General features: G+C 40.2%; 1 protein-coding gene and 1 long non-coding RNA gene across 5 annotated transcripts in view; one reads left to right on the top strand and one right to left on the bottom strand.

Annotated features, from left to right (window-relative positions):
* ALG5 (ALG5, dolichyl-phosphate beta-glucosyltransferase) overlaps positions 1 to 5,926 on the top strand; it is a 27,331-nt gene extending 21,405 nt beyond the window's left edge. For 2 of the 4 annotated variants that reach the window (XM_010835625.1, XM_010835626.1), the window contains exons 9-10: positions 3,572 to 3,657; positions 5,709 to 5,926. In XM_010835625.1, coding sequence (XP_010833927.1) covers positions 3,572 to 3,657; positions 5,709 to 5,824 — 202 coding nt within the window. In that variant the 3' untranslated portion in view covers positions 5,825 to 5,926. The remainder of the gene's footprint in view (positions 1 to 3,571; positions 3,658 to 5,708) is intronic. The other 2 variants (XM_010835627.1, XM_010835624.1) reach the window with 1 other exon arrangement.
* A 5,580-nt stretch (positions 5,927 to 11,506) lies between these two features.
* LOC104985450 lies at positions 11,507 to 13,026 on the bottom strand. Its single transcript, XR_824895.1, has 4 exons — positions 12,994 to 13,026; positions 12,107 to 12,152; positions 11,756 to 11,829; positions 11,507 to 11,661 (listed from the first exon to the last, which is right to left on the bottom strand). It is a non-coding gene; the product is annotated as an uncharacterized LOC104985450 (long non-coding RNA).
* Positions 13,027 to 15,080: the final 2,054 nt, after the last annotated feature.

Raw genomic sequence — 15,080 nt, 5'->3', positions numbered from 1 at the left:
GAATGTTTAAGTATTCTCTTAAATTCCTGTTTACCCTCCACACTTACGTGCCTACTGAAGTTTTAAAGTAATTTTGCTCAGCTCAGCGTTGATCATTCTAGCTGGGTAAGGAGAATTCAGATTTGATCTGTAGCATGCCATGAGATTATAGACCCATGTAATTGTAGTACTTTTTGTTTTTCCTGAAGGTAATAACTGCCTGGAGCTTTTTGTTGGCATTTCTTGATGGATCTGACACTTCCTCATGCTCACTCTGACAGGAGCGTGAATTCCCAGAGGCATCAGATTATGCCTCAATTCCATCCTTTTCTCAGAGACACCTCGTCGGCTCTTCCTTTCTAGTTGTTTCCTGGTCTGCTGCAGCTCCTGTCCTCCATCTCGTCCTTCTTGGCTTCCCCCCTATTTTAGTAGAGCGGATCCTCTATGAAACTTGCTGAAAATGTGAAGCAGGCACTGCAAGACCCCGCGTGCGGAGACGTGCCTTTACTCCACCCTCATGCTCGTTTACCATTTAGCTGGAGAAAGAGTTACAGGTTGGAAATCATTTTTCCTCAGGATTTGGAAAGCGTTGCTCTGTTTTCTTTGGCACTCTGTGTTTCTGTGGAAAAGTCCAGTTCTGTCGATAATGTAATCTTGATTCTCTTCTGTGGCATATTGTTTCCACCCCGCTTTGGAAGCCTTTTTTTCCTCTAGAGTGTTTTGAAATGTCATGATTCAGCGACTTAATATGGCTCTTTTCCATGCATTTTGTTGAGAACTCAGTGGGCCTCTAACTCTGGAAACCCATGTCCTTTGTTCCTCAGAAATGTCCTTTAATCCTTTCTTCAACAATTTCCTCTCTCTTCTCATTTGTAAAACACATGTAGAACTTCCCTGTTGATCCTCTAATTTTATTTTCTCTTCTCCTTCCTATTTTTCTATTGAGGTTTCCTTGATTTTACCATCTAACCTTCCTTTTGAATTTTTATCTCTGCTATCAAAACTGCAATTTCCTACAACTCTTGTATTCCAGTATTCATTCTTCTCTGTTTTACGACTATAGTATCTTCCACTACGTCTCTTAATGTCTCATTTAACACTTTGAGATTTTCTTCTTTCCGTGCCTTGTTTCTTTTGCTCCAGTTTTTTTATGTTTATTTCTATCATTAAAGTTTACCTTCAGGTATCTTTAGTATGACCCTGTAAAGCTCATCAGTAGCTGTGTGCATGGTCAAAGAACTCTGACCAACTGGTAGATGTCACTGTGGACTAAACGAGTGGGGCCACTTTGTATGGGTAACTCCCAGCTGTCACTGTGTTTGGGGGCTGGTCATTTTCACTAAAGTGAGATCCTTCAATCTCCTGCCTAGGACACATGAGCCTGGCTGCCAGCATTTACAGAACCAATTGGAAGAAAGGAGAATCTCATACAGATTTTCAGTGAGTCCTCCAGTTTGCAGCCCACTGCACCTCCACTTAACAGAGGTCCCTCGAGGCCCCTGATGCCTGAACCTCAGGGGCCTCTGTGACCATTAGCTGCTCTGGGCTTCTTCCTCTGCCGCTGTCCACTCTGCCTGATTACTTGTCCAGCTGCTTTCCAACATTCATATGTTTTTTTTTTTTGGCTACTCTCATCATCTTTTGTTCTTGTCTTATATCCTTTCATTGTCGTTTTAATTTTAGTGGTCTTTCAGGAGGGAGCAGGAGGGTATGTGTGTATCTGCCGTTTAACAGAGTCAGCACACTCTTCATTCTCCAGAAATAGATCTGTTCATAAGGGAACAGATATACCAGGAACTAAGTCACAAAAGAAAACACAGCGGCTTTGCCCTCTCCACACTTAAAAAGCTCAAGAAGTCACTTAGTTGGAGAATAACCATTCTCTTTATTATCCAGCTAGAAGGACTTGGTATTTTAATTATAATGTTTGCTTTGGTACCAGATTGGTCTTTTATTGATAATAATGCTAATGTGTTTTGTTTTAATAAACACCTCATATCTAAAGTGTTTAAGGGGTGAAGGCTATATAAAAATAATAGTTTAGAAGATGAATAGCACTTTCAGTTTTTTTAATATAAATTCAGTTATTCAGCTGCATTTTCACCCCACTCCTTTTCATTCATCATTCTTGTGTTGTGCCTTTGATGAATCAGTGATTCTATACTGATATCCTTGGAGAAATATTTAATAATCTTGATCAGATTATTGAATATCATTAGAACTAACTCAGAAGCCCATTAGGTAATTTTTGGGTTTTGTGTTGAGAGAGTGAAGGATTAAGCACACGGCTTAATATTCAAATTGTTTCCTTCTTTCATGAGTATCACAATTCTATTTAACGGAAGTTTTACATAGTCCTTTTAGAAACACAAAGAACACTTTTGTAGATGGTTTTATCATCTTAAGTAAATATTTTATTAGGATAAGAAAAAGCACTACATGTTTTTAAAAAAAAAAATTTTTCGTATTGAATTATCCAGACACTTGGGATTTAAACTAGTTGCATAATGGACATTGGTAGTATTGCAGCCAAGAAAACAAAACTCCAAATTCAGATTGCTTGGGATCAGGGAAATCAAATGGAAATGGATTTGAGGCGTTTTGCTATTTGTGCTAATATTTTAAAATCAAGCTTGGGAAGTTTGAAGTATGTTCTGTGCAGTCGAGAAAGTGGAGTGAGAAGAGGGTGTTAATGTCTCAAGAATGAAAGCAAAACAGGGAAAGACTTCAGTGCCTTTAGAGACAGGCAAAAGCATGGAGAAGTGCAGCACAGGGAGTGGTACTAATGCCAGTGCAAGGAAGCAACTGGTGGAAAATGCTGGAAGAATCCAACATATCAGGATTCAGAAATGTTAAGGGAAGCAGATTTGACCTAAATCAAAGGACTGACTGAAGAGGATCTTTAAGAACCTTTCACAGGTAGAAGGAAGGCTGAGCTGGGAATTGAAACTGGAGATGATTTCTCTGTACGTATGTAGTTATACCCACCAGGCCTTTCACACCAGCCGAAAGTGGCTTTTCACTTGTGCCAGCTGCCTCTACTGTGCAGTCCGGGACAGCACTGGGAAGGGGAAGGCGGAAGGTAGGCCACAGGGACCCTGTACTTGGAGATGAAACCTTGGTTCTTGGATGGTAGAAGAACATAATCAAGCAGCTCTAAAGTGATTGAGAACATTCCTAGTGCTTCTCAGTGGTTGTTTTATCAGCTCTCTTAATCAGTTTAAAATGCTATCAGTTCTGTATCTTGAGCTAGCTAAAGCTGGGATGTGAAAACCATCAATCTTAAAAATTTCTCTTGGATTAAATTTTCTCTTAGACACCAAGAGAACATTTTTACCTCTGCGCGTTTCTGCATTGTAAGAGAGGCCATATTTCTCATTTAAATGTTACGCAGTAACACACAACATTTTTATTTGCCTTGAAACTCCTCCACTCCTTGACTTTTATTTGACCTTACATTTATCTGACCTTCACTTCTACAATATAAGCTTTTATAATCTGCTGTGTAAGCTTCTTTAAAACATGCCAAGGTAGAGATTTAGTTACACTCTGTTTGTCTTTTTAATAAATAGCCATATATTTTCTATTTCAGGGCATTTGATGTAGAACTGCTTTACATAGCACAGTTCTTTAAAATCCCAATAGCAGAAATTGCTGTCAACTGGACTGAAATTGAAGGTGAGCATATTGTTTATGTTATAGCTGATCTTAAGTCAGGGGAAGACCTCAGACCATACAGTTGCCCAGTGACGTCAGCTGGCTTTCCTGTCACCCCTCGCCCCCCTTCAGGGCCCGCTCAGCTGTCCTGACTCAGAGAGGCAGTTTCATAGACAGTATTGCCTACTGATCCCCACTACCTGCCTCCAGCTGGCTTACTGCCTTCTGGATTTTTTTAGTCTCTTTTTAGGGTCTTCATTAGGCCTACTGGCTTGCCTAAGAAATTCAGTAAAAACTCGTACAGTAGACAGGATCGTGATGACTTCGGGCTACAAGCAAGGTGGATAGTCTTGGAGTAAACTTTACTTTTTATAATACCTTTTTTTTAGTATTGTGTTATATCATTGCTCAGTGAGTTTAGAATACCTGCAAACCACTTTGCAAAGCTAAATGAAGAATTATAGCTGCTTTTACTCCAAATATCCATAATCCATTCACAGCTGGTTTTTAGCTAGTATCTGTATATACATTCAAAAATGTAAAGATCTCTAAGGTTTATAATAAGTGAAATCTATCATAATTCCTGATAATTTTTATTCAGAAGTGCTTAAACAGATCTCACTGTTTAGAATTCAAAATATATTCTAGTGTTCTCCTTTGCTTACCTTAGAATGATCCCAAATTAATTCACCATGTGGGAGGAGCATTACTGGAGACTTTCAGTTACCTCTCCTCCAGGTGAGCATGGCTTCCTCTTGAAAAGTCAGTGTGGTATTAAGCAACTTGAGATGTTTAGGGACAGAAAAAGCTTAAGAACCAGTCTAGAAACCATACAAACTATGCACACCTCTGGGAGTCTTGCTGAATCATACTGAGTTTACAGCGGTTTGACTCATCTCCATGGTAGCAGCGCAGACCACCTGGGAAGGGAAGCAGGTGAGAGAATGCTCAGACCCGTTGTGCTCGGCTCCATCGAAGTGTCTGTGTTGCTCTGTGCCCAGCATAGACTCTGTGGGAAGCTGAAGTGGGGGAAAGTACACTACGTTTCAGTTTAGATCATTTGCTCACTTTGCATTTCTCAGGTAGCTGAGTATTAAATCTCATTAACCATTTCACTCAGTGAGCAAGTTTTGTGTTCATCATCTGCAGACCCTCTGCTCGAGACTCCCTGCTCGAGCAGGGGCCATCTGAAATTCTCAGTTTAGAGCCTACCAAGTTTTATTTCACATCAAGGTGTTTTGTTTTTATTGTTTTTAGAGAAACCATTCACTTTGGTTTTAAAGATGTTTAACTGTCTTGTCCACGATTTAAATAAAATTACGGTGGATGTGTTAACTTGATTGTGGTAATCATTTCACAGTGTATCTGGGTATCAGATCATCGCACTGTGTACCTTAAATGCATTTCAATTTTATTTGTCAATTATACTTCAGTAAAGTTGGGCAGGGCAGGGGGGAGAAAAAGAGAAAGCCAGAGCATTTGGCCTTAAATCTGGAAACTGTCAGTGACTGTCCTGTGGTCCTGACCAGGTCACTTTACCACCCAGCACCCCAGTTAACGGAAGCTGGAGGGGAGGGAGGCCCTACTGCTGACTTACTTAAAAAACAATTCCAAGGGGTAAAATAAAGGAATCTAAGCTTTAAAACACGCTCAAGGGGGCAAATCTCATGGAGTCAACTGGGCTTGACATATTGCCATTTGACAACCACTGGACAAGAAGGCGGCCTAGCTAAGATGTATTTCTTTTATCTGATTTAGAATCTTTAGTAGAAATAGAGTAAAATTTGGATTTCTGTCTTGGCTTTCTTATCTCAGATTATTAATCTGTACTTGTATTATGTACAAGGTGTGCCCAGTTCTCTAGTGCATGAAACTGAAAAGCAGTGTGTACAACATGAAGACTTACCCCCCAAAAAATCATTTTTACATGTACAAATTATATTTTACGTACAGATAATACAAATTATGGTGACTAGAAGCTCACAAAGATGGTGTAGGTTGACTTCTAAAATACAGTTCTGTTACATTTTCCTCTGAAATTATTTTTATTTTTAATTACTTTTAAATTACAGGTTCTAAATTAGTTCCCTTTTGGAGCTGGCTACAGATGGGAAAGGATCTACTTTTTATACGACTTCGATATTTGATTGGTGCCTGGAGGCTTGAACAAACCAGGAAAATGAATTAGGTTATCTGCCATCTTTGATTGTATACTTATGTATCAGTGTCACATTATTTCATTTAAAATTAAAATTTTAAAGCTGGAATAAACCTGTGTATTGTCTGCCTTTTAATAATTTTGAAGAATTTATTGTCAGAAGTAAAAATCTTTATACCTCTTTTGGAGAAAAATTTTTAAGGTATTTATAGCAAAAGTCAGATTTCCTTTTGCTTTAGCAATTTTGTTAGTTTATTAGTAGGTCAATTATTATGATTCTGAGAAGTATAAACAAGATATAAGCATTCTTATTCTAAAATGTCTATATAATTCTCATGAATTTAAATATAAACAGTAATCATATAACAGTGTTCAGGGATTTAAAAATAAATATTTAAATGTATATAAATTTATATTAAACTCATATTTGATCCTATTAAAAAGTATAGGAAATTGTATTTTAAAGAAAGGATATAGGCTTATTCACAAAGGTATCCACGTGCTTAATACTTTAGTCTTATTTATCTTCTGCCTAAGTTTTCTTATATATACCATACTTTCTTACCTCCTGTCAGCCTTTCTCTCTTGAATTTTTGTTAATAAAAATTAGCAATTCTCTATTAAAAGAAAGTTTTATGATATTAGTAAATATTTACTTAACATCAGAACCCTAATGTGTTTTTAAGAAGCTAAAGACTAAAAAAGAGCCATTATAATGATCCCCTGAAACTCAGAATTTGATTGTTTCTGATGTTTTAGAGAAAGTAATGATAATACCTACCATTTATTGAGTGTTGACTATCTGCTGACCACTGTTGTAAGCACTTAGTACATAATCACTCACCTAACTTTTACAAAAGGAGATGAAACTGAGGCACAGAGCAGTCACCTGCCCAGCTCACAATGCTAGGAGATGGAGGAGCGTGATTCCAGCCCACAAAGCCCGGATCCCGGGCTTACGCTCTTTCATGACCGTGCTACTTCAGTTTCTGAAGGTATGATAACTGGGGACGTGTAAATAGAAAGCTTCAGAAGCACATTAAATACAGCATTATAAGTTATGTGGAAAAGTAAATAAGCTAAAAATGACTCCAGTAGTTTCAACAACAGTGATACTGTTACATCTGCATTAGACTGGAAGCTCTCATAAAACAGAAACCATTTCTTATTCACATTAGTATTCTCACGGACTTCCCAGGCGGTCCAGGGGTTAAGAATCCATACTTCCATTGCAGGGGCCTGGTCGAGGAACTTAGATCCCGCGTGTCACTCAGCGTAGCCAAAAAATAGATAAATAAAAATAAATGTTTTTAAAAACTAGTATTCCCAGTACAGTGCTTAGCATAAACACTTAATTATTTATCAAGTGAATAAACAAATTATTCACTACCAGGTTTCGAGAACCTTTAAATCACTTAAATAGAACAAGAACAGAACAAGTCACTTGAACAGAACAAGTCACTTGAACAGAACAAGGCTTATGCAAGTATAAATGAGAGAAAACAAACAGAATGACCTTGAGCATTTATAAGAATTTAAAGTTACAAGCCTTGAGCCAAAAATAAGATCCTTAATGAAACTATAATAAGACAATAAAATAATTTATTGCTGTTTGCAAGTTAGTGGTAAAAATGTGTTTGAAGCATAGGGGAAGTTTCAGGAAAAGTGTCAGTACTTTTTTAGGCAGCTCACCCTCGAGCACTGTTACAGGCTTCTGATATGCTTGATATGAAGCACAGGTTCACCTAAGCTAACAGTGTGGTACAGACTCGGAGGCACTCTAAGAGAAAACATGTATCGTATATAGGTATGGTTTTCCACATTGCAGAAATGACGCAGGCTTAGACAAGTGGTTGGCCCGTGATCACACATAGCCAGTGTCCTGCTTCTACAAAAATAAAACAATAGGAAACATATATGGGTGAGATTAAACTGAAGACACAGTCTCATTATAATCAGACAACATTACCATTTACTTTCAACCGTCCGACTGTTCTTACAGAATATGTATGTATACATGGAGTTAGACTCAAGATTATGTCTGAATGTCTCTTGCCATCTGTAATGCTGTATCTGTGTCACCGTGTATTTCCACTGTTCATAGTTGATTCCCCAGTTCTGTTTTCCAATTTGTTTTCATTCACTTGTAATAGCCTTGCCTTTTATTTGTGTGTCTCCACAGCATCCTAAATTGTGATTGTTCAGTAAAGGTTCCCCAAATGGTTAGATAATGCCACCATTACAATTCATTTGCTGAAGAAAAGAACTACATGAATGAAGTTATCCATTTTATCGACAGCTAAATCCCCTGAAGTAGTCTAATGGGTTGCTTTGTTTTTGTGCAAACTCAAAAGCACCAAATCTACAAACTAATGATTTTAACATGTCCATCCTATATTGGACTCATTTACAATGCTCTGATTTTGAATTAAAACTCATTAGTATTTTGATGATCTCAAAAAGCAATACCTTACAGATTGGATCCTTTAGACAATAACTGCTGTTCTACAACCAAACACTACAGAAAAGAATGGTAGCCTCACACCTGCTGACAACGGCAAAGGCTGAGTGAGGAGCCTAGATGCACACCCTCATAAGGCTGGAATCAGGCACCTGGACACCCTGACCTGGGCGATGTCACAGAAGGCCCAGCAGCAAGCAGGACTTTCACCCCCAACAGCCAACCCTTAGTCTTCACCGGGGGTGCCTGGACTTGCGCTCCCTCACTGCTGGGATGGGGTCAGAGGAGGCACTTCCTCCCGTGGCTGAGCAGCAATGAAGCCACCCCACCGCGGTGACAATGAAGACCATGTAGTGAGCCAGAACTCCTACCCCTACCCAAGTGTAATGAACAGTCCCCCTTCCTTTGAGTGTCAGTGGGGGCCAAGTGGGGAGCCCATACGTACACCTGCCCCAGCAGTGTAACAAGATGGTGCTTCTCCTTATCAACCAGAGTAGCATCTGCTAAAACAAAAGGTCTGAATAAGATCCAGAGTCTCACAACGTAATAAAAAATGTCTGTGTTTCAAAAGAAAATCACTCGTCAAAGCAGGAACCAGAAAAACCTCAACTTGTATGAAAAAAGACGAGATGCTGACACAGATCACAGAGATGTTAGGATTCTCTGAGAAGGATTCTACAGCAGCCATGATAAAGCTTTCACGTAATTACAAACGGGCTTGAAATTAATGAAAAAATCAGAAAGCTTCAGCAGAGAAACAAACTCAGCAAAGAAAAAGAAGAGACTGAGAAGAACCAAACGGAAATTTTAGAACTGAATAAAAAGCTTTGTGGATAAGCTCAACAGTAGAATGGGAGTGACAAAAGAATCAGTAAACTCAAGATAGCACAATAGAAATTATTCAGTCTGATCAAGAGAGAGAAAATAGAATAATAATAATAAAAAAAACGGCTCAGTGAAACTAATAAGATCTAACATTAGTATTATCAAAAAAAAAAAAATACTAACTGAAAACTCCTCAAACTTGGTAAAAGGCATAGAATCTCAGAATCAGATTCCTTATAGGATAAACCCAAAGAAATCTCTAACAAGACACGTGAAAGAACAAATCTAGAAAGCCACCAAAAAAGAAGAAGAAGAAGAAGACAGCATCCCTATAATAGGGAAACAATCAGAATGACTGGATTTACCATCAGAAAGTATGCTGGTCAGAAGGATGTGGCACACTATTTTTAAAGTACCTAAAATAAGAAACTGTCAGTGCAGAATCTCAGAAAAAAAATAATAACCTTCAAGTATAAAGGGGAAATAAAGACAATCTCAGATGCTTAAGAGAACTGGACACCCACAGACCTACCCTAAAACAATGGCTAAACAGAAAACATCAAAGGAAGGAAACTTGGAACCCTAGGAAGGAAGAAAATACATGGTAAGAATATTGATGAATACAAAAGACTTTCCTTCTTTTCAAGAGTTTTATATTATGTTTGATGGTGGAAGCAAACACTATAAAAGTCTGATGTGGTTCTAAATGTATATAGCAGAATTTATAAGACAGTTTATTATAGATGAGGGAGGGTAAAGGGGCAAAAACAGAGGTTACAGGCATTGCAATCCCCTAGGCAATCTTCTGACATCACAGCTGGGAAGCTATGACCCACTGCTGGAGAATCAGTAAGCTAAGTGTGCAATTACAGCCCAATCTGTCTTTTTTAAGATAAAAAGTATTAGCAGAGGGTAACAGGTTCTCATACTGAAGAAGGTAGGGTAAGCGTTTGACCCAATATTTTCCACTATGATTACTATTCTCTTTCCATTAAAGAGAAGAGAGAATCAAGATTATATAAAGAAAGAAATGAATCGAGATTGTAAAATTTAAAATCCTGTTTCAGTTCATTCAGTTGCTTAGTTGTGTACGACTCTTTGTGACCCCATGAATCGCAGCACGCCAAGCCTCCCTGTCCATCACCAACTCCCAGAGTTCACTCAGACTCATGTCCATCGAGTCAGTGATGCCATCCAGCCGTCTCATCCTCTGTCGTCCCCTTCTCCTCCTGCCCCCAATCCCTCCCAGCATCAGTCTTTTCCAATGAGTCACTCTTCACATAAAGTGGCCGAAGTACTGGAGTTTCAGCTTTAGCATCATTCCTTCCAAAGAAATCCCAGGGCTTATCTCCTTCAGAATGGACTGGTTGGATCTCTTTGCAGTCCAAGGAACTCTCAAGAGTCTTCTCCAACACCACAGTTCAAAAGCATCAATTCTTTGGCGCTCAGCTTTCTTCACAGTCCAACTCTCACATCCATACATGACCACTGGAAAAACCATAGCCTTTTTAGTCAAGTACCATACAGTTTTTTAAATTTCTCAAATACCTGTGCGTTCACCATTGCAGATGATTAAATCAGTGCACAACAGCTGAGTTTTAGCTGCAATTACATCACATTCACTGTTTTTAAATGACCATTTCAGAAAACATACTTCCAAAAAACTGAAACTTATTTACATTTCTTATAGGAAATATATGTCAGAAATTGAAATTTCATTAAAAATATGGTTTCTTGCACATCATTCTTCCCTCTGGATAGACAACAGATGTGGATGGATACTGTTCAGGTGAATCATGAGACATTTTTCCAGTGATGAAAGCTGTGTGCATCACAGTTTTCTTATCTATGAAGTGATAAGACAGAGATAGTACACGAGCTGCCTCCCTATAGGGTTACTTCTGAATTGAATGAAATAATGCAAGCCTAAGCTTTAAAAAGAAAAGTTTTATGGAAATGTAAAATAATACATATGCACACATCAAAAAGAATATTTTTGTACTTGGTAAATGCAGAATGGCTCAGCAGTGAAGAATCCACCTACCAATGCAGGAGATGCAGATTCTATCCCTGAGTGGAGAAGATCCCCTCAAAAAGGAAATGGCAACCCACTCCAGTATTCTTGCCTGGGAAAACCTATGGACAGAGGAGCCTGGTGCGCTACAGTCCATGGGGTCGCAAAGATTCAGACACGACTTAGTGACTAAACAACAATAGATGCAGAATAATATCTCATATTTTATTGTTTGTTTATGACCTTTATTCTAAGGTAATATGATTTTTTTTTCCCTCCACCCAAACTTCTCTCTTAAAGAGGAAAGCCAAAAGTAATGAATCTGTTTTCTTCTATGCTTAACTATTTTCAATAGAGGTCTTAAAAGTAGACTAAGGCTTACCAAACAATATGCAGTATGATAGAAGCACAGACAACGATTAAGATCCTTTATTAATCTTAAATCTGTATGAACATGAAACATTATATTTGTACAGAAAATGCTTTCAGAGATGTTCTTTTAGTCTCATTTAAAGAGTTTTGAATATCTCTTCTATTTCTCCTAGGATTCATTCCATCAGAAGTCATCTATAAATTAAAAATAAAGAGCAGTGTGTATGTGATAAACTTTATCAAGCCCTTATAAAAAAGAAAATGTCACAGAGCATGGCAAAAAGTCAACCTGTTGATAAACACCAGGGAGAAACTTGCATCTTCCAGCCAGGCAACTTGCTGGTCTAGTGGGCTCAGCCTGTCCTTTAAAATAGAAAGGGAGAAACTTTTCCTCATCAATTTGAGTTAAAGGCAAAAACTTGACTTGAAGCGTTTGGTTAAAGGGATGGTATTAGGAGGTGGGGCCTTTGGGGATGATTAGGTTTAGATAAGGTCATGAGGGAACCTGAGGTCACATGGAAGCCCCCATGACAGAGTCAGTGTCCTTACAAAAGAGAAAGAGAGGAGAGCTTGCTCTCTTGGGCACATGAGGCTATAACGCAAAGACAACCATGTGCAAACAAGGAAAAAGGATTCTCACCACACACCGAATCTGCCGACACCCTGATCTTGGACTTCTAGAACTGCTGTGAGAAATAAATTTCAGTTGGTTAAGACACCCGTGCTTAATAGCAAAACTCAACCATAACTCTGTGATGCCTTAGGATACTGCCTTCTATTTCAGAACATATTCACAAAGTTCCCAAATCAAAACTAAATTTATCTTCATCTTAAACTCCTGCTATTCAAAAAGAATGGGACCCCATAGAGTTCTGGAGGGATTAGATGCCACAAAATCAAGCACCACAACCCACAAAAATGATACTGAAATAAGTGGATGATATTTAAATGAAAAAGTCATTGTAACTGGTTTGGAGTGTATGTAAAATATACCATCAAATAATTAACTTCTACATAAAAATAAGAATAAACCTTATCCTTACTATAAAGGTAAGTTTTGTGAACTATATGACTCTCTCTCCAAGTCCTTCAACGTGCCCACCGCTTCCCCAAAATGACCATGAATCGCCTCTAACTTCACCCCTCAACACACACACAAACACACAATTATTTTAGATTTTCAAAAAGAAGACCAGAGGCAGGCATTGGTACAACAGATGTACAAAGCAGAATCTTTGCATCTATGGTTTACTGCAGACTTGGTCACGACCTTGCACTGTGCTGGGCATATGACAAGTGAAAAGAATGAACCTTCTCACGGGTGAGGGGGCTACCCTACCACCAGTTTATGGGCTGCAGAAGCTCACGTTCTGCCAAGTTCTTGTAATTCAGAAAAGGGAGGGGGGTTTCATTTTGCCATGGTTTTCAGGTTTTGAACCAAAATCTTACTGGCATTTCTACCAAATCACAACCCATGACCTGTAGTGTAGTTTTTTGGTGGAAGCTGTAATGCGTGTGCATGCTCACCCAGTCCTGTCCGACTCCTTGTGATCCCATGGACTGTAGCCCGTCAAGCTCCTCTGTCTGTGGAATTTTCCAGGCAAGAACACTGCAGTGGGCTGCCATGCTCTCCTCCAGGGGATCTTCCCAAACCAGGGATCGAATCCGTGTCTCCTGTGTCACCTGCTCTAACCAGCAATACAATTGCAGCCAAACAAAAAATCAAAAGGAGAGAAATAGTGTTTAGATTTCCTGTTGCAAGAATATTCAGCTTCTGAAAAATGGGGTGTCAACTCTGAGCCTTCCTTCCCAGAGTCAGCATTTTCTCCTTGGAAATCAGATCTGATTGTTCAGGGGGTCTAAAGGATTATTAACCTGCTCTCCTAGGTTTAGGGGATACATGATAGGCATGGAATAAGTGACAGGCTAACTTCTGGATGCCAAAATTCTTGGCATGTAAACGAGAATGTACAGAAAACACAGACTCCACATACTCAAAGAATCTGCAGAAGCAAGTCCTGCCAAGAGCCCAGAGAACTCGGAGAACCTATAAAGACTGTGCTGGAAGCCCAAGCCAGCACTGCAGAGGTTATGGCTTCTTGCTCTGCGTTGAGTCCTCTGCCTTGTCTAATGCACCTAAGGGAAGAAAACAGTGGCTGGGTCATTTCTTAACAACATTAAAAAAACAAATAAGCTACAGGGTATCAATTCTGAGGATCTAATTAGTTTACCTGCAATAAAATGCCCAGGAGGTGCCATTGGTAGCAGTCCAAAGGTTCCCTGGACTTTCACACCCAGAGCGATCTCAAACTTAACACCTAGCCTGGAGCACAGGTGTATAAAGATGATTCAAGTGCTAACACAAATGCTGTTTTACACAGGGTCGTTGCTCAGCGGACAACAGTGTGATAATGCAAACATGGCATCTGCCACAGGAAGAAAGTGCAGTGCTTTGAGGACAAGAAAATGCAGTTCAATTCACGGCCTTGTGTTTCAGGGGTATCAGGACCTTGTGGAGGACCGATTTTCCTACATACAGGAGCAAACTGAATACTGTCCCTTGTGGCTTTATTCTCCTTTCTAGTATTTTTTCATCTCTGCAGTAAATGCCTTCTCTATGAAGAACCGCTGGCTGATGGGGGTCAAAGGCCATCAGTAAGCTAGTGGCATTTCTTACACATATTCTGAGCGGGTTCGAGGGGCCCACTGCTGCTGCTACTGCTAAGTCGCTTCAGTCGTGTCCGACTCTGTGTGACCCCATAGACGGCAGCCCACCAGGCTCCCCCGTCCCTGGGATTCTCCAGGCAAGAACACGAGTGGGTTGCCATTTCTTTCTCCAATGCATGAAAGTGAAAAGTGAAAGTGAAGTCGCTCAGTCGTGTCCGACTCTTAGAGACCCCATGGACTGCGGCCCACCAGGCTCCTCCGTCCATGGGATTTTCCAGGCAAGAGTGCTGGAGTGGGGTGCCATTGCCTTCTCTGAGGGGCCCACAGCGACCTCCAAAGGCAGGCTATCCAGGGGGATAGCCAGGCCGTGAGCAAGGAAGGTTGTCCATTAACCCATTAACGTTGCTCAGTGCCCATAAGGTTGTACCTTTATTAGATTAGATAACAGTATATATTATAGGCTAGGCTGTTAAGCAAATAAATACGGGTAAGGAAACGACAACCCACAAAATTACATACCTAGTTTTAACCACCACTCACCACTCTGAGTGAGTCGATTTTCATCCGCTTATGCAGGGGCAAACCAGTTACTCTGGCGCTGTCGGTTGGGGGTAATGACCCCCTTTACTCTTGCAAAGCAAGTAAGAGACAAACAGCAAGGAACAGCCACCCTCGGGGCCCAGAAACACTTCGGGAAGAGCCACTTGTTGGGGGTGGCGGTTTCCAAACAGATTTGTCGGTCCCACACCTCGAGTTCTGGAAACGGTACTCTGGCCTCGGGCTCCAGGTGGGGAGGCAGGACGTCTCGGGGAGAGAGACGCGAGGTGCCCCCGCCGCCCAGCCGAGGGGGCCGAGCCGCGGACAAGGGGAGTCGGGTCTCACGGGAGGACGAGGACGCCGCCCGGGGGCCCGGGAGACCCCGCGCCGGGACGTCCCCGAGGCGCCCC

The sequence above is a fragment of the Bison bison genome, unplaced genomic scaffold (genome assembly GCF_000754665.1).
Source record: "Bison bison bison isolate TAMUID 2011002044 unplaced genomic scaffold, Bison_UMD1.0 scf7180017864048, whole genome shotgun sequence".
Lineage (NCBI taxonomy): Eukaryota > Metazoa > Chordata > Mammalia > Artiodactyla > Bovidae > Bison > Bison bison.
The sequence above is the reverse complement of the archived record's forward strand: the minus strand, read 5'-3'. Positions and strand labels throughout refer to the sequence as shown.